General features: G+C 48.3%; 2 protein-coding genes across 2 annotated transcripts; one reads left to right on the top strand and one right to left on the bottom strand.

Annotated features, from left to right (window-relative positions):
• Positions 1 to 902: 902 nt before the first annotated feature.
• GATA6 (GATA binding protein 6) lies at positions 903 to 23,048 on the bottom strand. The gene is made up of 7 exons (XM_063395550.1): positions 21,689 to 23,048; positions 19,490 to 20,400; positions 15,992 to 16,158; positions 12,566 to 12,691; positions 11,140 to 11,227; positions 10,906 to 11,012; positions 903 to 2,533 (listed from the first exon to the last, which is right to left on the bottom strand). The coding sequence occupies exons 2-7, from the start codon at positions 20,379 to 20,381 to the stop codon at positions 2,366 to 2,368; spliced, it is 1,548 nt and encodes a 515-aa protein (XP_063251620.1). The 5' UTR covers positions 20,382 to 20,400; positions 21,689 to 23,048; the 3' UTR covers positions 903 to 2,365.
• On the top strand, positions 20,407 to 27,942 carry LOC134549699 (spidroin-2-like). The gene is made up of 2 exons (XM_063395561.1): positions 20,407 to 20,799; positions 26,042 to 27,942. Exons 1-2 carry the CDS (start codon positions 20,650 to 20,652, stop codon positions 26,798 to 26,800), a joined length of 909 nt encoding a protein of 302 aa, XP_063251631.1. The 5' UTR covers positions 20,407 to 20,649; the 3' UTR covers positions 26,801 to 27,942.

Here is a 27,942-nt window from a genome sequence, read left to right on the forward strand (position 1 = left end):
ATCTCCACTCCTGGCTGGCCACAGCAACCCAAACCCCAGGCAAGGCTCAGCCTGATCCATTTTTGCTAGGATCAGTTTTCCTCCTGGAGCTCTGCTGCAGCATTCATCCCACAGTCCTCACAACCTCTGACATAAGGAGGCAGCCTCAGCTGTCAGGTTTGGAAAACCCAGAGGCAGATTCTTGGCTGGTGCAAGTCAGCATAGCTTCACTGGAGGCCACGGAGCTACCCCAATTCACCCCAAAAGAACGTCTGGCACAGAGAGACAAAGAGACACTGCAGCCACTCTATGGGTATGGAGGTTGGGCATCCTGGCCTCCCAGTCCAACAGCACTGCTGACATAGCTGGAAATCACACCTGGCTGTGTGGTCTGCCTTTAATGAACTGAGCAAGAAAGAGAAGCAGTCCTCAGGGCCAGCAAAAGATTTTCCACTTCCCTTGGTAGCTAAAATTCTGTCTTCTCTTTTCAGCAGCAGTGCCTTCAGTTTTTGCACTTCACCTTTGGCCACAGGAGGATGTCAGCAGGCATCCAAAGCTCTGCCACTCAGCTGTGGGTAACATTCTGCTATTTGCCTACTCAGGGAACCCTTTAGCTATGGTGTGAAGGGCAAGCAAAATGATAGTCCTCACAGAGCATGGGCTCAGCTCCCCAGACTTTCATCACAAAAACCTCACTTGTGCCCATGAGGAGGCTGTGTTGGTAGGTGGAAGCCCCAGTTCTATAGATCATCAGAGGGTGCAGCGAAGAGAGCTGCAGAAAAAGCACACAGTGCAGGCTCAGGTAGGCAGAGCAGACACTTCAGCTGGAGACCTTCTATCAGTTGCCACCTGTACCAGGTACATTTCCATAACTTTTAATGTAGCTTAACAACTGCGTTGGAGACAAAGGAAAAGGCACACTCTACGGAAAAAAAATCCTAAAATTATACCCTTTTATTTGTAAAGCTCTGATGAAACAACTTTCCAAATGACATCCCACTTAAAAACCAATGAAAACCAACCTAACTATGCGTCAGTCACACTATACAGATTGCATCCTACATTTTCAAGATGCTTAGATATCTTCTGTAGTATTTACATATGTATCAGTTAGGTAGTAAAGTTTCATTGCAATTTGTTTCTTTCTACCACACACTTATTCAATGGCAAAAAACCCCCTTGGGGATGCACTTGCATTTTTGTACAACACTTCGGAGCAGATGGCTAGGGCAGTTTTCCTGAGAGAAGACTTGTTCTTTGAAACTCTTGCTTTAACAGCTGGAAATACAGAAAGTGGATGCATTTTTGTTGCGCTAAAAAGCCTAAGGATGCCTAGTTAAGTTTTTCTTTTAAATTACTTACGTACCATTAAGTTAAAATGTTTACATTCATTCATTCGTATAAAAACCGTTGTTAAATCTTATGCAAATGATTTAACACTGATTGCTGCAACGCAAATTGCACTTCTTTAAAAAATTATTGTATATATGGAAGAAAAATATCTGATTGCTACCCTGTTTACAAATTTTGACTGACTCTATACAGTTCAGCCAGGAAATATGGACTTTCATAGATCTCAGTCACAGTGTACTTTAAAAGTTATATCGCAGTCTTGAAAAGTGAGTAAATATTTTAAACCAAAAAACACCAATCCCAAAATCTCCTTCACCAGCTGGACCTTGTGGGACTTGTACCAAACGTTGTGATTTCTTCCAGGGACATAGCTGGGCTCTGAAGAGCAGAGCAAGGCATGCTGAAGATGGAGAGCACAGAAGAAGTCTGACAGGGTCTGTCTGACGACATCAAATGTTCGGTGCGAGAAGTCTGCGTCAACTCAAGCTGTAAGCACTTCTGACACTCATTAAAAAGTATCTCACTATCTCTGATAATTCAAGTCTTTGCTACTCCCTCACCGACACTGACAACTTCCACCAAATTCTTAGGAGAGAAGGTGATGAGAGAATGAAAACAACTATACAATCAGAAAGAGAGCACTGCTGGGTAAGTTGAGGGTGTATTTCTGGAATCTATCAATAGGTGTGAGTTTATCTCTTCTTTTTTGTTGTTATTTTTCTTTTCCTTTTTTTTTTTTTGGAGGGGGGAGGGGGGGAGGGGCGGTTTGAAGGATGTTTTTGAGAGTGTAAGGCTGCATTAGCTATCCCCGGTGGTCATTTGCTTTCCCTACATTTTTCTTGCATAGATGAGAACTGGACGCTTCGACGAAGCCTCTTTCGGAAGTAGAAAAACACCTCTGCCACCAAGGCTCAAAAACTGTTTCAGAGGAATGGTCTTTGCCGGCACTCTCGCTGCCGCTGCGGCCGCTCCGCGGAGGAAGCCACGCGCGGGCGTCTGGGGGCTGCCAGGATCCAGCTTCCCTCACAGCGGGTCACGCCAGAGCCAGGGCACACCAGGGGTCCTGTCTCACGGACGCTGTCACTTCGGCCGTGGAGGTCAGGCTGACTCCCGTGTACAGCCCGTCTTGACCTGAGTACTTCAGGCTGCTGCTTTCGGGACTGGTGCTCTCTCCGGGGCCAGACATCACCGACGAGCTCGCCTGCAGGGAGGGGAGAGCACAGAGACATTCACTGAGCAGGTGAGCTTAGCACACTCTGGGGTGTGAGTGACAGCACAGCGGGCCTGAAGCACGGCCATCATCACAGGATTTCTGTTCAAAAATGGGGTTTGCCCTCTGCTTGCCCCTGTGCCTTGAAATCCTGAAACAAAAAAAAGTCTCAGCATGAGCCCAGTTGCCCAGCCCTGCTGCTGGGAGTGATGTCTGTGTTTGAAGAGGTGGAAACGAAACCATGTGATGTGCAGAAAACTTGGAAATCAGCTCATGATAAAGAAGGAAATGTGCATGTGTCCCACTGCCCCCTACTGAAGAGACACAGGTGCCAACACCAAAAACGTGATTATGAGAGTGGTGTCAGCTCTAGCTTTTCCTCCCCATGGGAGAAGCCTGATACATCCCAATTCTCCAGGAGCAGATACAGAGCACATCCTGGAAAGCAGTTTTCTTTGGGCTCTTCAGCCCTTGAAATGCTTAAAATTGTTCCTGATCCTTCAAAACACCAGCCAAAACCACTTTATCACTGTAGGACTTGCCACTAAAGGAGTGCCACTTGCCACTATTTTAATCTCCAGTGGAGAAGCACTGTGCCTTTGGAGCATTTTTGTTCTGCTGCCTGCACAAGACAACATGCAGGGGAGCCCTGGTAGGCACAGAGATGAACCTCTGAACCCCAGTGGAACCAGTCCATTTATTTTAACAGAGAAATGGAGTTAAAAAGACAAAGGAACAATCATTTTTTCCATGAGGCTGAGCAGATCCGCTAAAGAGGAAAAATTCACAGTGCCAGACAGAGAAGGGGTAACATTTTCACCTGATAAAGGAAATGTTTAAGAGCTGACTTCATGCAAAATTAACTCTTGGGTATGTCAACTTTAAAACCTTAATTTACTTGTTAATGGATGGTCTTTGGATGAAATTCCTTAAAAAAAAAAAAGAAAGAAAGAAAAAGGCTATCCTAAACTGTGACTGCAGAAGCTTCCTGTCCGCTGTTTAAGTACAAAGTATACATATTTAATCATTTTACAAGAGTAGAGCTCTTGGCTGCCCTGGAGCTGTGCCAAGCTAGCAGTCCTGACACAGGAAAAGCGAGGCTTCATTTACTCAAAGGTAATTTCCAAATGGTGTGATGCAGGGCTCTTGTTGCCATGCTTAACCCAGGGAAAACCTCACCTTCTGAAAGATATACTCACTGCTAGCAGTAATTTTTTTCTGAAATAACCTGGGCTTGAATATTTTCTTAATCTTTTATTAAAATGATTGACCGCCACTCTTCTTCCACCCAGTCATCAACTGTGATCCCGCTCCACTAGTCACTGCCCAGAAATGCAGAGAAGGAAGGAAAAAAAGACCTATCTGTCCCCCCAAACCAGCTGAAACAGGTCTAAACCTAAGAAATAAGTTTTATCAGTCCCGTGAACATACAGTTGCCAATCAGTGACAATGAATCTCTGTATCCTCTTTCCCTGTGACTGTGCATGGAGAATTCAGTGAGGCAGGTTCCATGCTAACCTGTGCAGTCCTGGTCTTGCATCAGCCTAGATTTCAAAGCCTTCCTTTTATTTCTAACATGTCAAACAGATTTCTGTCAGCACAAAAGACATAATTTTTAACAGCTTCAGTCTGCCCACAGCATAAGAAGGGTTTGAATTACTGTTGAGCAGTGTTTGCTCAACCTGAGCTAAAAATACTAGGAGCTGCTTTGAAAGGTTCCCATTTGCCCATATTTGCCACTGCTGTTCTGGTAGGCAAATATCTTATCAGTACCTGTTTTTTCCGGGCTTGGAAAGTGTAATTCACCTTTTCCTGATTCAGCCCTACAAAGGTGGGGTGCAGGGACCCACAGTTTCCATATGAGGTTATCAGGTGCCCCTCCCTCTGGCACCCCAGAAGGGAGCACATGGAGGCACGTCCTGTTTGAAGACTGCCCATCCCTGCCTGTCCAAGGCTGGATTCCGGCTCTGTTGAGCCAGGACGGGCAGGACTGCCAGGCCTGGAAACCCCACCCCGGTAATGTCATGACAAATCCAGGCAGCTTGGGCAGCTCCCAAAGTGAGACATGGAAAACAAACTTTAGCTCATGAAAAGGACATGATGGAATCACAGTTCCACTCCTGAGCCTTCCTACCTTTGCTCTTACTTTTCCAGCTTTAAGGGATGAAAGATGACAGAAGTTACACTTAGTTATGAGAGGACTTTTATCAGCTGAAATAAATAAGCTGAACAATGCTGATGAAGTCAGTGAGCTCTAAGTCACAGCTACTGGCTCTATCTATAAAAAAGTATCTATCTATATATAAAAAGGTAATGCCTTTATTTTAATTAGTGAAATCTGATAATAGCATAGATAATCAACTGAAGGTCAACTTCCAGAAGTAAAAATGAATGAAGCCCACTGCGAAGAGCCTGCCTCCCAAACAAACAGGGAGGTTGTGTTTGTATCTGCAAAGGTTCTTTTTACCCAAACCAGGAGGAGCTGGTCATGAGTTAGCCCCCAGGCAGGCTGTCTGCATCAGAGGTGGCCTTTCTGTAGAGGACCTGCCTGCCATGTACAGAGGAAGACCTCTGCCAGAGCTACAGAGAAAACTAGATTGTACCCAAACCTGCCACCAGCACCTTAGAGGGGAATGTACCCCCACTAAAGCTGCTCCAGATCAAAACCAGGCTGCTCAGGCTGCACTGGCCAGCACTCAGGCAACAGCAGCAGCAGCTCTGGCTGAAAGACTCCTGCTTTCTTCCACCCACTCCTTCCTGCACTGTCTGCCCACCACAGAGAGCAGGGAGAGGGAATGGACACTTTCCCCTCTGGCCTTCCCCCACACCTCCGCAGCCAAGAGGGAAATGCACTGGGCAAGGACAGCTGGAGGGGGTGGCAGAGGGCCTTGATCAGACCTTTGGTCTATCAGATAGACCTTTGCTCTATCCACTTAACATGTTCAAAATGCTCCATGAATTTTGGACATTACAATAAGTCAGCAATAAGCTGAGTCTCAGCTGAGACTCTCTTCCTCCTCAGCCTAACTTTTGCAACACATAAATGATATCTACAGTCAGTTAAAATACAATTGCAAAGAATTCTTTCACACATGAAGTGTTGTGGCAAACTGGTGGAGCCCTTAATTTTCCAGCCTCAGCCTTCCTGCAACAACTTCCATCCCCAGAAAGAGCACATTTTCCCAACACTGTCTCACTCCCTGAAATCTGAAAAGCAAGTCTTGGCACTGCAAAATGATGGGTTTTTTTACTGATGTAACAACCCTCTTACTACACAAAGTTGTCATTTCTTGCTAGTCCAATTGATCCTTTTGTTTATACTGCAGACGTGTAAGTTTACATGTCTTCTAATCTCTCCTTTGTATTATAGCAACATAAATCTGTGGTTAATACTTCATTAATTTCCTAAGGGAGGCAACTTCCAGCATGGCTTGGAAAACTGATGACCCACTGCTGTCAAGAGCTGTGTGAGTAACTGGCTTTATTACTTTGGCAATAAAACAAAACCAAGCAAAAGGTATGCGTCCATATGCATGTAGAATTTTGGGATAGAAGCAAAAATACTTCTTCTTTGCTTTTCCCCACTGAAATAAAAAAACTGGATTGCTTCCTTCTGTTTGGTATAAAAATGAAATACTCTCTTTTGGATACATATACACAGAGCAAAGAAAATGATTCAAAGTAAAAGAAAAAGATTTAGCGTATGAAACTAAGTGGGGAGAAGAAAGCAGCATCCCATTTTGTCCAGGAGTGAGGACTGATGCAGAAGAGGTAGGAGACCAAGAAAGACTTAAACTCGAGTCTAGAGTATCAGATCTCCCAGCATACTGCCCTGTCTGATGCTCTCTTTGGTATTTTAGGTTGCCACTTTCCTCATGCCTCCTGCTGATCTTATTCCATCTGGTTTAGATAAATATTTACTCGTACTAGGACTGAGGCACCGTGTTCCCATTTTCCAGGTGAAAGTCCTACCAACCATGCTGGTGAGCCTTTCTCATGGAAACTCTGTCCCAACGCCTACAAAATGATTCCATACAACTGGAATATCATCATCAGATAACCTGAAGGACCCCTGGACATGCAACTTCCTAATACCCAGGTGGTTAGCATATTGTTTTAAGAGGTTAAATCTCCAGTTCATCCAGACTCTAGGATATATTCTGTGGAGGCTGATTTCCCCATAGCCAGCATGAATGTCCTACCAATTTACTGCCTAAACAGGAGCAAACAACACCACCTCTAACCAGCTCACCAATCTTCTGACAGAAAAAAAAGCAAGCAAATGCAGGAGAAGCCATTCACCTAACCCAGCCCCATTTGTCCAGCATTTGGGAGACAGTTAAAGCTGCATTTTCCTGCAAGCTCACCACATGCTGATGCCATTACAGTCAGTTCTCTCATTTCCCACCCTAAAAAACTGAAGAGCCAGTCCTGAACCACTTCTCAAGCTAAACCTCCAAGGGGAGTGAGCACTAGTTTTACCTCCTAAATTTTTCTGTGTGAGATTATGGCCCTTCTGAGAAAACTCCAAACTGGAGCCAAAGGCCACCGGAGAGTCTTCTGAAAGAAGGGTTCCCCTGGTGCTGCTGAGCTTTTTCTGACATAAGTTGTGCCTCAAGGAGCCTCCATGTCCTGCCATAAAAAGCAGATTTTACAGCAGGTTTCATACTGCCTTTATCCTAATAAGGGAATAAAGTCCTTCTGGTTATCACACTTGTTGGAGCCCCTGCATGGAAACGGATGGATTTGCACTGCAGACCATGTCCTTCATTTAGCAATTTATTTGGTGGAGCTTTTCCCTGTACAGTTTCAGCAGCATCAAAGGGAGAGCAGGTATAGATGCAGATGCAGGCTGTCTGAAACCTTCAAATCTTCTTTTTATGGGGACATAAGGCAACTTCATATATCATGCACCTGGACCCTTTCCATATTAGTAACACAGGACACCCAGTACTTATATTGCTTAGGAAAACAGAAATAGGCCTAAATCCTAGATCCAGATGTGAATTTGGCAAATAGCCCCTTTACAATGGGACAACGAAATATCTCTGATCCAAACACTTTTACATTTTGGGATGTTTGAAATCAACTTTGCCCCCACAGCAATTCATTAATCGTATCTCTTAAATGTTTAAACTTCAGCTAGAGCGTAAAATCAACATTTAAGGTTCTTGCTAATTTGTCTCAGAATTGGCATCATGTAAGATTCACTTCATGAAATGGATAGTCTCAAAGACATTGCCAAGAGTAATTGCTGCCCTCCTCTTTTTCTGCCCTCCCTTCTTTATTTTACTTTCAAGAGATAAAGAAAGGTAGGGCAAAAAGTGAATGTTACTGACACAAATGAATTCTGCTGAATTTCATTTCCATTAGATTTCTACATAACTGGAAACTTTTTTGGCAGCCTCCCACAAAAGGCATAATAAATTGCTTTTGTACCAGTAGAGGAATTTGTTTTCTCTGTTTCATTTAGCAACAATATTGCTGTGAATTTCACACAGCAGTTTCTAAAACGTCATCAGATTTCTCTGCCTAATGTCAATTTGGCATTTTCCCCCTCTTCACAGAATAAAGGCTAAAGAAGCAAAATCAGAGGAAAACAAAAACAAGTTGCCATGCCCATAGTGTAACACACGGGGAACAAGCCAGGTTTGCTGCTCAAGCAGGTGCCCGTTTTTCGGCAACATCACCAGCACCACTGTCAGGAGTCAACATCTGTCTTGCTAAAGTGACCAAAGATTATAAAGCCTAAATTCACCCATCTGAGGCATTTATTTTCCCTCTTGACATGAGCTGGAGAAGATTATTCTCCTTGTGCAAAGCTAATGCCTATTCTAGAAATAATTAATAACCTTTGATCTATCAATGGATCAACTCAAAAGGAAAAAGAAAAATAATCAAGGAAAAGAGAAGTCTAGTAGAGCATTTTTGCTTCAGCATATGATGACGTTACAGGATGCCTTGCTCTGAAATGCTGACACTCCTTCGCTCATAGCAGCTTAAACAGGCTTTATGAGTGCTCAGTCCCTTCCATAGGATTCAGACCCTTTGGAAATTATTTTGCATCCTTTGCAGCTAGTGATCATGTTCCTAAATTATGTCTGGGACAACGGGAGCCAGTCTTAACCACCACCACTTTCTACTTTAAACTTCCAGTCTCCTGAGTCTTCATCCCTTTGAATTACAGATGCTTGGACAAAGCCAGGAGCCTGAAGGAAGGATGTGACCGTGCCCATGACATATCTTGACAACTGCTCCCCTGCAAATCCTCTTTTTATTTACATACATCTGGGACTGGGGCACAGGGGTGGGAGATCAGTAGCCCTTCACATGATTTGGGATGGAGTCAGAGGGATGCCCACACGTCTGGTTGCTGTTGCAACTTCTTCTCTTCAGCGCAGGTCACAGCCCCTCTCCATCACTTCCTTTCATTGAAATTTTTCATGAGGGGGTATTTGCAAGGGCTTTGCATATGTAAGGCACATCTGATCAAATCATCGTGGGGAAAAGGATGTGCAGATGTAACCATGCTGCCTGCTGGATATAAGGGGACAGATTTTCCCAGCTGTTGTGCAGGTGTCCTCTCCCAGTCTGATCTACTATGGAAGAATCAGGGAGAACTGAAGTCCTATCACTGAGGATGCCATCATGGAACTGAGAGCAGCCTCAGGGTCCTCTCCTGGGAGTTGCTCTTAGTTAGTAACAGCTCTCAAGGAGTCTTTTAGCCCATAACCAATGCCCCTACACCACTCTGCCCTGGTACCCACACAACTCCATCTGGCAAACCATATTAAAAGCGGTACTTCTAAAATTATAACATAAAGATTATTAATAACATGTTTGGTGTGCTCTTTTAGGGAGAAATACTGCAGAAAGGAAGCCAGGTTTTAGCCAGCCAAGAAGGCAGCAGCACAGTGGAAAGGAGATCTCGTCTGTATGGCCTCTCCTTGCCCGAGCAGCACACGGCTGTGCTGCCTCGGTCTCTGCTGGGACTGTGCTTCCACTTCCACCCGTTACAGAAATTGCTCAGGATTACAAGCACTGCTTAAGGTAATGCAAGGAAAACATAAGGAAAATCTGGCTACTTTTTTTCCTTTGCAAGTGTAAGGGAGAGCCTAAAACAGTGCATAGTGGTTCACTGGGGAAGTCTGAAACTTCAATGGTTCACTTTTCAGTCAGCGTTTCTATTTTTTTGATGTGACCTGTTTATTTTACTGTATTGACAGGGTTTTCTCATGTGAAAGACAAGCCCTTTTAGTAACATCCTTGTCTCACAGGATCCAAATCCAAAACCCAGTGCCTCTGAAATTGGGTGGCCCTGTCAGTCCACAAACAATCGCATTTGCTAAAAAATGGGTTTTTCCTCCTCTTGTACAATGAAACTTTGTACATCAGAAATTAAACTACTGAAAGGAATTTGGATGTTGGGAACACCAAGAACACACTGAAAAATAGCTATTATAAAACCATGTCTTCTTTTCATTATTAAAGGACTAAAGAAAGCCACATTTAGAGAAAGCCAAAGAGATGATGTGGCAGATTAAGTGATACAGAAGGCTGAGAAGTGAGTGTGGATATGGATAGGTACAGCCAAGGGGTCAGAAATTAATCTACATTAAGCTTCACAACTTTAGCGTAGTATTTATCACACATGCTGAGTGAAGAAAGGAAGTTTGAGATGGTTGGAGTACATGATGTAAAATAAGGATCAAAACTAAAGAACAGGATGATCAGCACTCCTCTGCTGAGCATCTGGCCCCTGAAAAACCCTCTGTGGGCAGAGGGCTGAACCCCCATGCACTGCAAGTAGCAGGGTGCTCCAGCCTGGTTTCGAGCTGGGTTTAGATCAAGGTTTAGTTGCATATTTTAGTTTAAAACAAGAGCCTTTATGATCTACTTTGTGGAGCAGGATAATGTTTTTCTGGGTTTTACCTGCTGGGATAATGCATAAAAATGTGTGTGCTTATATACATATATATATATGTATGTATGTGTGTGTATGTATATATATAAATATATATATATATATTTAAAATTGTTTCTTGGAAGGAAGGATCTGTTGGGCATGTTTTATTGTCTTCTGTCCAAAAGAAAACCTTTGAAATGAAAGAACTTGAATATTTAAGAACAAAATGTCTGCGGTTAACAATCATAAAAATTATATAGATCTTAATCAAGAAGGTTTGCAAAGGACTTCAGCTTGTCGTTCTGTTTACAGCTATATGTAATATCCTCTGAAAATCTTGTTCTAGTATCAGCTAACAAAACTGGAAAGTTTGTTTAGATTATTGTTCTGCTAGATAAGATAAAAGCTGTGATAACATTGCCCAGTGATCAGCCTGCTCGCAGATGCAGACACTCACCCCGGAGGCTGCAGTCTGTGTGCTGGGAGAAGCAGTTTTGCTACAGTCGTCTGAGCTGGTAGAAGACGTGGATGTCGGAGTCATAGGAACTGCAGTAGTACTGTTACCTGAAAAAATTGGGAATTGGTATTAAAAAGAAATATTTTCCAGGGAGAGAAGAAAAAAATAAAAACAACAAAAAACTGAAATAACTGCAAATTATTGCAGCTACACTTTCTTATATTTTATATTTACCAGAGCATGCTTTTGATTTATTTATATTCTTAGGTTTTCGCTTCCTTGTCTGAATTCCTTCTTTTTTCATAGCAAGAGGCCGAGGAACCTGAAAAAATTAAATTTTCACACCAATCAGAGTTGTATATGTACTCTAATATCAAAAATCAAAACACACTACAAGACCAGATGTGATATTGCAAATATCTGTATAGTGAGTCATTTTTTCTGTCACATTACTAATTCTAAATAACGTTTCCATTTCATTTGGGAAAAACAATAGTTTGATTCAAGGGGAGTTGTAGCTGAATTAAGACAGTAGGAGAACTCTTTTTCTCTATGCAAACTTGATAGTTTTTTCAACCCCTCAATCAACCACAGCATAGAATTAGGGAAAACCAGCATCATTTGGCAATAAGCCATAAGAAATTAAATTGGATGGGATATATCTGATCTTTGATTTATTATTCCAGTCAGTTAGGAATTATCTCCAGTGCCTGATTCTCGAAAGAAAGAATGTATATGAGAAAAAAAAATCATCCTCATCCTGTAGACCAACGATGCAAACCAGATCGTCACGAGGAATCAAACCGGATCATCACGAGCTTCTGTCTTAGGGCAGAAGCTTTAGAGTAGAAGAATTCACTTAGTATTTGTTCCTATAAGCAGCTCTGCCCATATGGTATCTAGATTTATACATTTATGGTATCTGAATTTATATTTATAGGGATAAATTTATATTTAAATGTGCTCAAAATCATCCTTGTGTTCATCACAATGATAATCATGCTACAAAAACACTGGCTTAAAATATATTTTAACACCAGTTTGAGGAAGGACAATTCATGTGTTTTCTGCAGTTATAACAGCTAAACCTGTGACATAATTAACATTTTATTGAAGGCTAGACCACATTTGCAATCATTCCTAATGCCCTTGCTCTTCAAACACTTATGCTTGACTGTAACACAACCCACAGGAGTCTCACCCAAAACACGCTCCATCACATTCAGGACAGAGGGGTTTTTTTACTCTATTACTGCCCAACAAAAGCTGAAATTGCATTTAAAGTTTTTCTGGCATAGTTATCACTTGAATCACACTCAAAGTTTTGCTGGCATAGTTATGTCTGTCCATGAAAAATTGTCTCATTAAAGGTCTAGGGATTTTTTTCCCCACTAAAGATCTGGTTTAAATCCCAGTTGCAAAAACACCACTGCTGCTCATCCAGAGGTGGTTTCTTTATACAACTCTGTTGAGAGAGCTACAGTGGCAAACACATAACTAGTCAAAAGCACAACAAGCTGAAGAGGAACAACCATTTTCTAATGTCACACATTTTTTCCATGTTCTGTGCATTTCGCTCGTTGTTTTTTTGAGGACCACACCCTCCCCAAAGCAGCATCAGAGCTGGCAGGGGATGTGCCTTGGTGCAGCAGCCACTCACCCCGTGGAGCTTCATGTAGAGGCCACAGGCGTTGCAGACGGGCTCACCCTCGGCGTTCCTGCGCCACAGCGTGGTGGTCGTGGTGTGGCAGTTGGCACAGGACAAGCCCATCCGCCGCGACGAGGGCTGCAGGCAAGCACAGGCAAACACGGGGATGAGCAGGTGGGCAGGAGAGAAGGATTTGTGTCCTTATGGTTCGTAAAAAGTCCTTTAACACATTGCAGGGATGGCAGGAGCTTTTTTTAATAGTATCTGTCAGCAATAGCCCAGAATTAGAAGAGAATTATCCTCATATCAGAGTGGAAAGATGGTGTGGGGAAGTACAGAATGTCTTTCAACCCTGGGCAGTCACAGCAGAGGCAAAATTCTCATTTGAGAGCTGGAGACCAGGAGAAGTCTGTTCAGACCACCAGGCACATGGTTCTTTTTCCAGCAGGACAGCTAGGAAATACCTCCACTACAGCTCCATGGAGCTGAGGAGAAGGCACATCACTCCTGTACCACCTCTCCAGACAGTTCAATGCCCTCTCCCTGTATGGTGGGTGAGGAGGCAACTCTGATCCTTCCACGGATACTCCTGACTCATTGGAAAAATCAGCCACTTCAATCACCTGCACATACAACTGCACTATTTTCATTAAAAGATCTTTTTTATCATCACCCATTCTATCTTCATACAAAAACCAGCATGCCTTGGGAGCGTGTTGTACAGAGCAGAGCCTCCCTTGGCCAGTAGAAAAGCTAGTGGGTGACAACAAGGTTCCCACTGCAAACAAGCCGTTTATGACACTCTTCCGTGGAGTTTGGAGCCAAGATGAAGCAACTCTGTACCAGAAATAACCGTATAACCCAGAGCTTTATGGCCACAGGCTGTATATCATAAGTGAAGGCAGTCCTCATAAACATGTGAAATGAAGGTGAATGGGTTATAAAAGTCCCTGTAACAACTGATCTCTTTTACGTTCATCACAAGCAAAGAATTCCAGCTACATCATAAATCTAGTCCTTTTCAAAGTATCGCATTGTCAAAAAATTACAAAAAAAATCTGTGCCTAGCTCTGTGTCTGGCAGCTGAACAAGTTTACATGGAGAAGTCAGTTTTAGAGGATTGCATTAATCTTATTCTGACTATAAAGTGCCCATAACTGAAATTACTAACTTAAGGGTACAATGCCCTTCCTCTTGAATCATTTACTGCTGGGTTGTTAGACGTAACTGGGTCACCTTTGATACCACAGGGCTGCCTGCCACTGGGGAAACCAATAAAAATGTTTTGAGAATGAAGAATATTCCGAGTAATAACTGAGTTTCTTGAATATTGTCTGTTTCAGTGTCTTTAGCAGTAAACCATCATTTTACACCACAGCTCGGAAAGAGCTCCAGATTAAATACAAATTTTGTAATCTTGAATCAGTAATCCATTATTAACTGCGCAGAAAAAAAAAAGCAAACCACCCAGCCAAGTGTTATATAGGCTGAAGTACACAGATACATCTTTTAATCTTAAAAATCCAAGTATCATGAAAACAGAAATTCTGACATAGTTATTAAATATGTACACAGACAGCACTCAAATTGTGCCCGCGATTCAATATGTGTTTTAAGTGATCACATTGACTAAAAGAAAGCTGGTCATAACACATATGCTTTATTATCTTTCTCTGCAAGTGAAATGCTGTCAGCTGTTTCACTCCGTTAAATCTTTCCTATGCAGCCTCGTCTAAACCTTTCTACATTTTATTTCAATAGCTTTTTCTCATTCCCATATCTAAACAGACATGGAGTTTTGGCATGTTTTGAAGCTGAAACAACTTTTCTAATGCAGGAATTTTATCAGAAACTTTGGGGCAATCTAAACATGTTTAGCGTTTTCAAAACATTTTCCCTTCTCACCTACATATTTCCAACTGTATGAACACACAGTCATGGTTGATTTATAGTTATGGCCAGGGTACTCGGTAGGGATTGTTACACAGAGCTATTTCAGAGTTATTTCGCTGAGGTGTCGGACTGAAATCGGGCTGCAGTTTGACTCTGCTTTAGTCTTCTCACCCCTACCCCTCCCTCAAAAAAAAAAAAAAAAAAAAAAAAAAAAAAAAAAAAAAAAGACACAGAAACGCTAGAACTGGGTGTCAGCTCCTTAAAATCTGCCTTGGGCCAGGGTGGCACAGCAAGTCGGGCTCTGACGCTTGAGGCAATTGGCAGATCTGGCCCCTTGCTGCATCTGTCCCCACTAATGAGATAACGCCTTGTGTCATGAAATTTACCGGACGGCTAGCTAAAAAAACAGGCACCTAGCAGCAATCAGCCTCTGGCTTAAGGTTAAATGAACTCTTTGGCTTAAAGAAAGGTCTTTAAGCAGAGGTGGGTTGGTTCCCGAGCGCTTGCTGTCTGCTCTGATCACCGTGTGTTCGGGTCTTGTTTCCCCTCGGTCCCATAAGGGCACTAAATTTAAAAGGTTGTGAAATATAGAACAGTAGGTGTTTTAGCCCAAGGAAAACAGGCACGGAGCAAAGCAGCTGGCATGATTGAAAGGGGCTTGAAAGGCTGATGGGTTTGATACGCTGTCTCCATACACAAGGGTCCAAACATCAGCTTGGATTATTGTGGTGTGATTTATTGTGGCTCGCTCGGTAACAGCCATTACTGGAGAGCATATTCTTTCTGTCCGCTGACCTCCACCCAGATTTGCTAAACATAATGTGCAGTTCCCACTTGTTAAATTTTCTCCTTGCCTATTCAGTGCCAGCCTGAGTTATAAACAGGGGTTCTGGTTTGTACTATTTATTTCCCCCCCTAGTTTTAGGAGTATATTTTTAGAAAAATTGCCGCTCATTTCTTATGAGTAAAACAAAACAAAAGCTATTATCATTGTTTAAACAATTGGTTTTCTTTGAATTATATACAAAACTTGCTTACATTCCCAAGGATCGAGCTCTCAGCAAACAAAGCAGGTCTGGAGAAATTCCTAGCCCTCTGAACAAACATTTTCCAACCTTGATTCGTTTTTGTTTTGTTTTGTGTTGGGTTTTTTTCTGTTGGAAATGTCCAACATCACCAGCACAAATTTCTTCCAAGCCACTGAATCCCCCTCACAGATGGGGTTCATAGCTCAAAAATCCAGGCTGGCCCATGCCTGGTATGCAGCTCACAAGGGGGCAGGGAGAGATTTTGCCACCTCAGAGCCTGGAAGTGGGTCCGAAGGGGTTCCCAAAAGGCTGCCAGCCCGTCACCCTTCGTTGTGACCAGTGTGGCCTGCAAACCTGGTCGGGAGCCCCACTTCGGTTTTGCAGCCAAGGGGTCACCAGGCTGATTCATGGATTGCTCTCCCCCGTGCTTCCCCAAATTTCTCTCCTGGCAAGAGCTGACTGGGGTTCCTTGGTCAAAGCTGCTCTCGCCCCCCTCCTCCCCTCCCTCCGGACTCACCACTCTCTTCTGGGGCTTGATGAGGGGCCGGCTGAGGCCGTTCATTTTGGTGTAGAGCCCACAGGCGTTGCACAGGTAGTTTCCGGTGCCGTCCCTCCTCCACAGCGGGGTCTGGATGGAGCCGCAGTTGACGCACTCGCGGCTCTCGGACAGGTCCTCCAGCAGCTCTGGGGGCAGGAGCAGAGGGGAGAGGCGCTGGGCACGGCTGCAGGCGGCCGCGGAGCCCCCCAGCGCGGCCCCGGCCCCGCCGAAACCCGGGCCGCGGGCGGGAGAGCAATCGGCCCTCGGAAAAACAATTCCTCGGCCCTGACGGCTACCATGCGGTGATTTTTTTCTTTTCTTTTTTAATAAAATCCCGGGTTTTTTCTTTCTTTCTTTTTTTTATTTTTTCTTTTGGGTTCCCCCCCCCTCCCCCCCACTATTTATTTAAATGTGCCAGACCTGGCACCGGGGTTGTGCTCGCAGCCGGAGAGAGCCGGGGCGCCCCGGACACCGGCCAGCCAGAGGACTCAGCCCCGGCCCGCCGAGCGCTCCCGCCGGGATTTGAGCCTTGGGAAATCCGGCTGGGGTCCGCTCGAGGGGAGAAACCCCCGCCGGGGTGTCCACAGGACGGAAAGGGAGGTGCACTCGCCTTTAGAGGGGAGCAGAGTGGGGTGTGAGGTGGCTGTCAGGATAGCCACTTCCAGAGCCACCCGGGAAGCTGGATATAAGGAGCTGTCGTTTTGCCCAATATTCCCCAGGGTCGAAGCTTGGCAAGAACTTTTCTACCCCGATTCTTATTTAAAATGCCTCGCAACTAGCAAAGCTTCGAGTTTAGAGGCGGCGTTCGGGACTGTGGTGTGCCAAGGCAGCGACGGGCAGCTGCCGCTTCGCCTCGGCTATTTGGTCAAATTAGAGCTGGTTTGTAGGAAATAGAGGAAATGGAAAAATAAGCGCTATTGTGCCTTCTGCTTTCATAGTTACTGAGCACTGAGGGGAAAAAAAAAAAAAGGGTTAAATGCATGGCGGAAAAAAAATATAAAGAACCTATAAAAGCTAGTAATTTCACCCATGCGAATTCTTGTTCTGATCCACCTCTCCATATTTCAGGGAGCGGGAAATAAATACTTATTTTACATAGACCGTGCCACGTCGTGTAGAAATAATAAGAGGAGATGTCTGGATTTTTATAGCAGCTTTCGAATCGAGTCTCGGAATGTATATTTCAGACTCAGAGCTTCGTCATTGATTTTTTTTTTTTTCCCTCCTCTACCTGCCTAAATTCATCATTGGGTTCTTCTCTTACATTTCACTGTAAAGCGAAGGAGAGCTCGTAAAGATCGAGCAGATTTGGAGACTGGGCTGCGGTGACACGGCGGGCATTGAGCTGACAAAATGCGGCCTTTTGGCCCACACCCATCCGAATACGTTTCTCTCCTCCCTTCGTTTGCGAATTATTAGGCGCTAAAGAGGAACGGGCACACGGCAGTCCAGAGAGCACAGTTCAGCTTACGTTGTCAGCTCCTAGCTCTTAGCACATGGCTAAGATTTGTTAATCTTTGCACTGAAAACACTATTGAAGACTGTTACCAGAAAAATGCTTAGAGCGTCAAGGACTCTGGAACTTTAACAGTAATTTGTCTGAGCTATTTATTTTATAGCATTGCCTTCGTGCCTGCAGAAAGAAATTCTACCACAACAATATTTCTCAATTCAAATTGAGGCATTTTCATGTATTTTTCCCCCTTAGAGAGTGAGTAATACACTTATCCCCAAGGAAAACTAATATTAGATATTGTTTTAACATCTCTACGAGTAACGTTAAGAAAGCGTGATCAAACTGTCTAATATATAGCCCTAAAAATGTGTATTTCGGCTACAATTTTCCTACGATTTTGAAACGGGACAACGCGTTGCTTTTGCTTTGCTACCGCGTTCTGTCTCTCAGGAGCAGAAAACTCGCCTGGTCCAGGAGCTCCGGGCTGCTTCGCCCCGCATTACACCGCTCTGCGGCTGCCCTGGCGCACCCTCATTTTCCTCATGGGTCCCTAATCCCCTGCCCTCCGACCCCCAGCACTGGTGGGAGGGAGGCACAAGGGCAGGAGAGACCCGCTGGAGCAGGGGAAGCTGCTGTGCTCCTCGCCTGTCTTGACACTCCTGCCTCAACCTCCTCCAGCCGGCTCCTTCACGTCTCTGCTCCCTCTTACTCGCCCCTCTCCTCTCCCTGCCGTGATATTTTCCAGCCCCACGTCTCTCCTGACAAAATAAAAAAAAATCTAATAATTTTATAAAATTAATAAAAAAGCAGCAGAGAAAAAACACAACTGATTTTTTCTCTCCATCACCTAGTTTCACACAAAAACTTTTTTCGTGTTAACCTGAGATGTGGCTTCTGCTAGCACTGCTACAACTGATTTTCTCCCCTCTGTCATGATATTAAACACCAAGTGGAAGCCTTAAAATACTTAAATCTACAGGGTATCATGGAGAGACTGGAAGAGCGTTGTGTGTAAAACCCTACAAAAAGACGAAAATCCATGGGGTAATTTTCTGCAACTGAAACTGCACTGAAAGAGAAAATCACGATGGCTATAAAATATATGCACCTGGTGGGGAGTTTGTGCTTAAAGTGAATGATGATCAAACCTGTGTACATACACATATTTACATAAATATGTATATATACATTATATATGCGTGCATAACATATATATAAATATATATACATAGCTACACACACCTCTCAATACACCTCTATTTATGTATACATAGATTTATTCTAAAGCTGACGAGATCGCAACAATTGTTAATCTTTCTACCTCTGACTAAATCATGGCAGCTCAAACTCCACTTCTACATTTGGCTTAATGACACCGAGAAATTCCTTAACTAAAACAAAAAGTAAGGATGGGACACCTCGGAAATGAAAACAAAACCCCATCAGGAGGTGCTGTATTTCAGCAACAGTTTACAAATTAGGTTTCCTCATTCATATACGAGGGTTTGCTTCACTGCTTTTCTTTTTTAACGAAGCAGCAAAGTGTTTTGTAGTTGAAACAATCCGAAATGGGTTAAGCGAGCCCCTGAAATTTTCCTCTACGATACAAGAAAGATTAATTTGCAGTGAATTTGTCACCGTTTCGTGTCCAAATGACTGCATTTAGAGAAAGCAGGAATAGTTTGGGAAATCACAAATTAAATTTACACCGGGCAATTCGTTTTGGGGTCTTTGGGTTGGTAACCCCGATTGCCATACTCCAAAGAACGCCGCTTTTTTTGGAGGTGTATTTTTCCCCTAATTCAACACAAATGACGGGAGTTACCTCCGCTCCGGAACAGCCCTGGTCCCGGGACCGCCGTCCCGCCACCGACACCGGGGCCGCCCCTCGCCAGCGCACCCCTCTCCGGGGGGGCCCTACGGCGGCTCCCCGGCCCCCGGCAGCCCCGCCGCCCCTCCGGCGGGCAGCCCCGGCATGCGGTGACCCTCCCTGCCCGCCCTGCCCTGCCCGCGGGTCCTACCTGCGCTGGGGGCCCGGACGGGGATGGGGGCGGCCCGGCCCTGCAGGCAGTGCAGCATGGAGTTCTCGAAGGGCGCCGTGGGCCAGGCAGGGGCGAGCTGCGGCCCCACGTAGGACGTGTAGGGCCCCGGGTAGGAGCCATTGAGCGGCCGGGCCAGGGGGCTGTACTGGTCCCTGGCGCCCAGGCTGTTGCTGTAGGCGCCCGGCTCCCGGGAGGCCCCGTTGGCCACCGGCGGGCTTGGGGAGTAGGGGAAGCGGCCCGAGGGGTGCGAGCCGCCGCCGCTGCTGTACGAGGGGCTTTCCGCGGCCGGCTGGGACCAGACGGCGTGGCCGCCGCCCGGATGGCTGGGCTGGGCCGCGCCGCTGCCCTGCAGGTACGGCAGCGTGGGCAGCATGGAGCCCACTCGGGTGGTGGGCACGTAGACGGGCGAGCTGGGCGTGGAGTGCATGAAGCCGCCCGGAGATCCGTCGTAAGGCGTGGGGCCCTGGGCGGCCGAGATGGCGAGGGTCTGGTACATCTCCTCGGGCTGCTCGGCGCCGAGGGCGCTCAGCTTGGGGCCGCGGCTGGACCAGATCAGCTTGTTGGTTTGGTCTAAGTCCGCGAAGAGCAGGATGTCCTCCCAGCCGGGCCGGCCGGAGGGGTGCGGGGTCCCGAAGTGCACGTAGGGGGCGAGCAGCGACCTGCCCTCGGCGGCGGGCGGCGGGGCCGGCCGGTGACTGTCGTCGGTCTCCGGCCGAGGAGTCTTGGAGGAGCCGCGTTCACCCTGGGAGCCGGAGGAGGAGGGCGAAGGAGGAGACGGGCGCGGCTCCCTGGTGGCGAAGGCACAGGAGGAACCGCCGGCGTCCGCAGCGCACCGCTTCACCGCGCACCAGCCGCCTTCAGCCACGGCCATCCAGGTCCCCTTCTAGCCGCTGGGTGTGGATGGGGAAGGGCGAGGAGGGGAGGAGGAGGAGGAGTGGAGGGGGGGATCCGCAGGGCAGGGCGGGGAAGGAGGACACAAAAGAGCAGGGAAGTGGGGGAGAGAGAAATAATAATAACAAAGTTTGCAAACAGGACAGCCCGTCTCCCTCCCGTAATGAGATTCATCAGGGCTTATCTGGCCCCTCTGAGCGCTTAATCAGTCATGTCGCCTCGGCGCTGTTGTCCCTCGCCCCGGCGGAATGGGATCAGGCGGCCCAGGTCAAGACGGGCCGGGAGACGCCAGTCCCGCGGGGCCAGGGGCTTCGGCCCCGCTCTCCGCGGGAGGGCCGCTCCCCGCTCCTTTCGCATCCCGGGCTGCGGATTTGAACATGAAGCACGCCGGGGCAAAGGTGGGCGTTAGGGCGTGGGGCCAGAGGGGGGCGAGGGGGCATTTTTCCCTGTCTCTGCCTTTCCTTGGCTGCTGTCGTTGTTATGATTATTTCAATGAATGAGTCATTTGACTCTGTTCCACCGAGAAAACAATTAGTAAGGCGATCCCTTTAAGGTTACTTCGCCGGAGAGCGATGTTAGCTCTTCCGCGCATCGCCTCGCTTGTTTGCCTATTTGCAGCCCAAGGTCACAGAAAGGAGGAGGAGGAGGAGGGAAAGGCACCCGGGAGACGGGAGATGCGCCGGGCCCGGAGTGTGCGCGGCGGCGGCGGGACACGGGCCGAGGGCGGGCGGGATGTGCCCGCCGCTCCAGCCCGCGGCTCTGGCGGGGGGCCTGCCCCGAGCCCCAGCACATCTCGCAGGGGTGACACCGTCCCGGGCCGAGCGCTGTCAGCTCGGAACTGCCAGCGTGAGGAAGGCCGGACAGACAGGCACAGAGAGCCCGGTGCCCAGCCCCTTCGAGAAGGGGCAGAAAGCGAAAGGGGACACAGAGAAGTGACAGCAAGAGCAGGCGAGGCTCTCCGTTCTCAGCCCACCTCGGGGCTCTCCAGATAACCACAGGCACAAGAATACAGGACACACACACACACACAGAGCCCCCTCGCAGATAGGCACCAAATACGTCTTTCCCTCCTGCGAGATAACTGGGAGATAAGGCTCCGGCAGATAAGCGCTCCAGGCACTAGCATCGGATGTTTGCCCGCACAGCCTCCCTCGGGCTCCCCCAGCCAGGGGCAGCCGCCGCCGCGCCGCGCTCCCCTCGGAGCGCCCGAGGGCAGAGAGGCAGCGGCAGAAGGCTGAGAAAGAACCAGCGAAACCGCGGCGAGGCAAGGAAAGAGAGGGGCCAAACCTGATGCCGGTGCCCCGCATGGGGCCGGGACGCGGGGCCGCGGCGGGCGGTAAATCCAGTGCGGCGGGGGCGAGCGGCGGCGGCGACTCCGGCGGCGGCGGCCGGCGGCTCATGTATAAAAAGGAGAGAGGAGGCGCCTCTCGCAGCCCTGCCGGAAAACTGCAGGCAGCCGGCCCTGATTGGGCTCGGCCAGCCCTAAACAAACACGGGGCTCCGCAGGGGTGCCAGTCCCGGGGCCAGCCGGGCCGCCGCAGCTCCGGGGGCGGGGGGGCACCTCGGGGCCCCCGCAGCTAAGGGGCGACGGACCCCTGCCCGGGGAGCAGGAACGAGCAGAGAGGGCTGGCTCTGCCAGATATCCCAGTCTTTTTACTTAGTTTTTTTTTTTTTTTCAATTTCTTTTAACCCAGAAAAAATACACACTCTTCCCTCCTTCACCCGTAATTTTTTTTTTTATGGTGAATATTCAGCTTCTGTAAGGTTGGGGTTTTTTTTTTCCTCCGTGCCTACTGGCATGTCGGCGAATGTCCCCTGGCAGCAGCTGGGGGTGGGATGTGTGCCTGGCTTTCGCCCTAAGCAGCCAGGCGAATGTAACCCTCACTCAAATCTCCTTAGTTTTTGCTCGTCAGAATTCGAGCTATCCGAGATAAAAAAAAAAATGTGGCTCCTCCTTGAGTTGCCCCAACCGTCAGGTGAAGCCAAATCAAGCTGTGGGATGTCCATCCCAACAGCTGGCGGTAGGCATTTTTCCTCCGTTTCTTTCTTATTACCCCCCCGCTCCTCAACCCTCTTATCTCAGCTGTGTACAAACTGATATGGTACTTAGCAGGAAAGTGACTGGAAATTAAAATAACTTCGTTCACCAGAGGTTATCAGCTGGATATCTGTCATCATCAGTTTGTACAGAAAGTCATCTGCGGCAAAGGGCTGGACTAGAGGAGAGCCGGGCTCTCGGCAGCCGGCAGGCATGAGCCCTCCCGACAGAAACCGAGCCCAAACCTGCTGATGTGCGCTGCTGTCGCTCCTGGGGTAGGCACGGCTTTTCTTTCGGTCTTTCCAGGCGAGGTGAACGGGAGGTGAAGAATTTGCAGTGCCGAGGGCTCGGTAAAACACTGGCTGTAGCGATCCGCTCTGCCGGCGTGGGTGAGCTGATTGTGACTTGGAAGTTTGTTGTGCGCGTTAATTTTCGTGGTATAGCGTGGCAGGGGCTCGATCGGAAAACAACCACTTTCCCGAGAAACTGTTTCTTTATTAAATTGTATAATTAAAGGTGATACGTCTTTCTTGTCAGTTGTCTCTAACTAATATCGTTAAATAATATCGGTCATCCTGCCAGGCTGAAGGGACTTTTTTCCTTTTTGGTTTTAGGTGTATTTTAGTGAGTGCAATATTAAATAGAAAATAAGATTTTACAAGCGAGGGCAAGTGATTTGTTTTCTGCCCGGCTAGTCTTGCGATCCTAACTTGAAACGTAAAACACTTTTACCGTGGCTTTTACCTGCAAATGTGAGACAAGAGCAGTGGAAGCCGCGGGAGTCGATGCCCACGCCGCTTCTCCGCAGCTTGGGTGCTGCCACTACAAATTTGTGTGCTGAAAAGCGGCGAGCTTTAAACCCCGCATTTCCTTTCAGTCTTTTGGATGCCCCTTCTGCTGTTTAACACGGGGGTATTTCAAACACGTATAAAACTGGATATAAAGCGAGAAATACCGTGAGGGTCTGGTTAGTTTGTTTTTGTTTTTTTCAAGCGGCGGGCTTTGCTCCCTGGGAGGGGTTTGCCGGTGCTCATGTAAACCATGGTGGGCGGTGGGTCCCGCCCGGGCCCGGAGGGTGCCTGCCCGAAAGGTGAGGATGGCTGGGAAGAGCGGCCGCGTTGGCCTGGCAGGCGCCTCCTTCCCTGGCTCCAAAGTGACCCGTGATTTACACTCAGGCGCCTTGGGTTTTTTCCCTGCCGATTAGCCTGTTTACGTTATAGCCGGGCTACAAGCTTCATTTTATTTCCTCCGATAAATACGATAAGAAAACACGGCTTAAACTAGGACCAGCGTGGGAAACCATTCCCAGTCACCCCTTTCCTCTCCCCTCCTTTTCGTTTGGGGTTTGCTGTCGAACCGCTCGAATCATAGACTCTCAACCCTTCCTTACGTCATTCCTTTCCCAAATCGCGCTCTGCTGACGTAACTTTCACCCCGGGGCTCCGGGAGGCTCCCAGGAATCTCCCCCACCACGCCTGGGTTAGGTAGCCGGGCGTGCGTGTGCAGGGACATTTTTGAGGGCAGGGGGGTGCTCGGTTGCGGGAAGACACCGCCGGGGAGGAGGTGCCAGCGAGGTGACCATCGCTCCTGGTCATTGTGGCCAAAGAGGGAAGGAGGCAGATTGGGGAAAAAAAATAAAGTTTCGTATCCAATTAAGGCAAATTCCCTTGCGGGCACTTCAACCTCCCAAAAAAGGGTTGAGGGTATACCGTGTGCAAGCGCAGGGCTGTTGCTCCTTCCCCCACTCTCGGGTCTCCGCAATCGTGATCCCTTACCGGGGCTGCACTAGGGAGGAGGGGAAGGCTCTGTCCGGCTGCACCCTCGCTGCCCCTCGGCCCGGGCAGCCCCGGGGAGCCGCGGGCACCGCCCGCCGGGTCGGGCCCCAACGCGGGGCCCGGCGGGTTCGTGTGCGAGGCGGTACGAGGGGTCACTTTGGTGGCTATCGCAGGCTGGACTGTATTCTTTTCCGAGACGTGTTTATGTAACTTAATGTACTTTAGAAACTGCTGGGGAGTTTAGGCCGGGCTGATAAGCGCAGCGGTTATGACGGGCGACGTGCCGGCACCTCTCCCCCTCTCTTCTCCCCTTCGCTTATTCACGCTACTTAAAATATACTTTTATCAAGGCCACCCCACGATACGGACTGTTTCCATTGCCCAGAGGCTGTGACATTGAAGCGGACATATCGATCGGGGCACCGACGGCTCCCGGGAGCGCTCAGCCCGCGGGGAGCTGCTCAGCTCCGCGCTTCCCGCCGCCGGCCGCGCAGGGCTCAAGCCCCCGCGGCAGGAACGGCGGCCGGAGCCGGCGGAACAATCCGCATCCGCCGGGGAAGGGATGGACTTCAGAGGGATAGGGGCCTTTGACATCACCCATCACCTCCGTCTCGGGCCCGGTGGGGCAGCTCGGGGAGCAAAGGATAGTGGTCAGCCAATCTGACCCCCAAAGCAGCAAGGGCCTCTACACACCACAGCACGGGCAGGGGCGGGCACGGTGAACGTATCTTTTGTGATAGATCAGATGTGTCCCATGGCGAGGACAGACCGCCAAACTCTCAATGATGAGGAGGCATTATTTTTTCTTTCCCCGAAACTCCTAACCATGGGCTGCCCGGTGCTCAGAGGCCGGGCTTCAGCTCCAGCCGTCCTCGCTGGTCGCAGTCAGCGGGCTCCGGGCCCCGTGGAGCAGGACACCCTGACCCGGCTCTCGGAACCTTGCCCGCTCCCTCCCGGCCGCTGGGCTCCCCCCAGGCTGAAGCTGTGCCCGGCCGCGGGGAGCGGGGCGGGAGGAGAGGATATTCCCGCTGCAATCAGCGGCCTCCCAGCCACTGGTGACCTGCTGCCGCGGGCTTTTGGGTGATTTCCACGGTATCTTTCAACACCTGAGGCTCAAACGAGCATCGGGCAGCAGAGAACCGCACGGACATTTGTGCAATAGGTGCCCAAGTGTGTGGTTTCTGTGTGGTTGGGGTTTTTAGTTGCGTGGGTTTTTTTGTTGTTGTTGTTCCTGTGGGGGGTTTTTTGGTGGGATGATTTTTTTTTTGTGGTCTTTTTTTTTTTTTTTTTTTTTTTTTTTAATAATGATCCGCAGCTTCTTTTTATTTGCCCTCCCTCCAGTCTCTGAGGTCTCTGGTTAATGATTTCAGCCTTAAAAATAAATATATAAATAAAATCAACAAAACGCGCGGAGGAGGCTCCTGTTGCCGCGTAACCCGACTCCCGGGGCCGGCGCCCCGCGGTACCCGCACGCCGAGCCCCGGTGGGGCGCGCAGGACGAAGGCGATGCCCTCCAGTTCTCGGGGTGACCGGGAGGCAGCCGCAACACACTTAGTACCCTAAAAAACACGATTTAGCTGCTTCTGTCCAACAGGGGCATACACGTTTTGTCTCTTCACAGCACATACACAGCGACTTCGAAAATGAGTTAAGGATTACTTTTCTAATTCCTCGGCAGTTTTAAAGGTTTGGAGAATCGGTGTCTAAAATGGCCTAATTCTGATCGTTTTATCAAAGGACACCTCAATGCCCTTGCTACAAAGCTGTGAGTCTGTGTTCCACTCACTGCTTGCGTTGATGAATATTGTGTATTATTTTTAATTGCAGTACCCCTTTCTGCGCTCAGCTGCAGATAAATCAAGTACCTCGACTCTGTGCGAATCGGCTTTCACAGCTAATGAAAGAACCCGTTTCGAGACAAGGCCAGAAGGAAAGGCCCCCACCCTGGCTCCCACCGTCCCGTCGAGGGGAGCAGGGCGGGGGCTGGGAGCCGCCGCCGCCCGCGGCCCGGGGGGAGCCCAGAGCCCTTCCCGCCGCGCCTCCCGGGCCGGAGCCGTGGCGATCGCTGTCCGTTCCTGTGCGGGTGCTGGGGAAGGCTTTCAGGGCTCTCTTCTGCTGGATTTGGCAGGAAAACCCGGGGGCAAGTTTCTTGCTGCGAAAGGTCGTTGTGGGAGAGAGCCGGGGACGGCGGGACGCCGGGCACGGCGGAGCCTCACTCCTCCCCAGCGCTTTAGAGCCGGGCAGCTCCTCATCCTCCCCCCGTTCCCTATCACGGATGTTAGGCAATATCAAATCCGATCTGCAATTAGCTATCCTGCCTCCGCCCCCATGCCCGCAGCACAGAGAGTTAATTCTTTCTCACTTAAACCCACCCCTCCCAAAAGAACTCCAACAAAAACTAAACTGAACAAAACACCAACAAAACCCAGCCTAGCAAAAACCATCACCCGCTATTCCCTGGATCGGTTGTCGCCACTGCCGCGCACCGTGGAGGAAATATCGCTTTATGCATGCATCGAAACCTGCTGGGAACCCCCCCACGTAGCTGTCTCCTTACTGCTCTGTCCAGGAAATAAAATAAAATAAACCACGAGAACAGCTCACAATCTTCCAGTGAAATATTTTCTACAGATCCAGATGAATACATTCTCGAGGAATCTTTTTACGGGATTAGCTCCGTTTCGTGCGTGTCCACGCCGAGCTCCGGCGGGGCCGCTCGGTTTCTCTTGGCACTGTGGCAGCTTCTCGCCTTCCCTTTAGACACCGCTTTCCTCGCCATTTACCTGCCTGAACGAAATATCTGAGAACACGTGAGAATAATAATCATAATGAACCCCCAAACAACGACATTCGTAATCTTATCTAAGCAAACCGACTCACTCCATCCCAGCTAAGAATGTTTTAACTTGCTGCTTTCCTGTGAAATGTCAAAGTTTGGGGACTTTGTTCCTGCTTGGAATTGAAGTAGATTTTTAAACGTTAAAATAGTATCTTCCAGAGCGAGTCTGACCAGTTCTATGCATGCAAGAGCTACTAGATTGGAAAATCAAATCAAAACAACCACATCACAGAAAGAGAGATTTCAGAGTTAGCAGCTCGGGGTAATTAGATAGCCTATTAATAGCCCTGCTCCTAGCTGCTATCAAAAGCAAGCGGATGGCTCCTGCCTCGGGAAGGTATGAGCAGGCATGCCACGGGAGGTAGGATGGAGACCGAGGAGATGGGGAGAGGTTTCTAACGAGACGTGTGGGGGCCCATGGCCAGCCCACACGCGTGTACCCCCGTGGCGCTGCCTGCCATCCCCGTAGACAGGGGCTTCTCCCTCCTTTTGCTAGATGGAGGTGTCGGAGGGGGTCGCGGAGGCAGGTCCCGGCCGGGCGGGACCCATCCCCATCGGCCCCAAGATAAGGGACGGGGCTGATTCACCTCCGGGGAGGCGACGCCTTCCTGCCCTTTTGCTTTTCTTACCCTCGGTGTTAATGGCTTCGCGGACACAGCCCTCTATTTGCAGCTAGAGGTATAAATATATACATTCGTCGGGGGAATACCGCAATTTCCATTTCGTTCGTGTAATCACTGCCGGTGTTTATCCATTTCGCCTGAGCCTCCACGACCAAAGAGGGCGTAGAAATAATCCGCACTTTTCGATTGCTTTAGGAAAAGGTTGGGTTTATGCATCAGTTATTGCTGCTCACGTTGGATTTATAATTCAATAGCAAACGATGCCA

This window comes from Prinia subflava, chromosome 1, assembly GCF_021018805.1.
Source record: "Prinia subflava isolate CZ2003 ecotype Zambia chromosome 1, Cam_Psub_1.2, whole genome shotgun sequence".
Taxonomy (NCBI): Eukaryota; Metazoa; Chordata; class Aves; order Passeriformes; family Cisticolidae; genus Prinia; species Prinia subflava.

What these genes read in the sequence shown, in the direction of transcription:
- GATA6 (XM_063395550.1), bottom strand. Translation starts at nt 20,381, where the DNA reads ATGGCCGTGGCTGAAGGCGGCTGGTGCGCGGTGAAGCGGTGCGCTGCG. An exon ending in CGTCCGGGCCCCCAGCGCAG is followed by an intron (nt 16,159 to 19,489) that starts GTAGGACCCGCG and finishes TCCTGCCCCCAG; the next exon opens with AGCTGCTGGAGGACCTGTCC. An exon ending in TAAATCAAAAGCATGCTCTG is followed by an intron (nt 11,013 to 11,139) that starts GTAAATATAAAA and finishes CAATTTTTTCAG; the next exon opens with GTAACAGTACTACTGCAGTT.
- LOC134549699 (XM_063395561.1), top strand. Translation starts at nt 20,650, where the DNA reads ATGGGATCAGGCGGCCCAGGTCAAGACGGGCCGGGAGACGCCAGTCCC. An exon ending in TGAAGCACGCCGGGGCAAAG is followed by an intron (nt 20,800 to 26,041) that starts GTGGGCGTTAGG and finishes TTTTAATTGCAG; the next exon opens with TACCCCTTTCTGCGCTCAGC.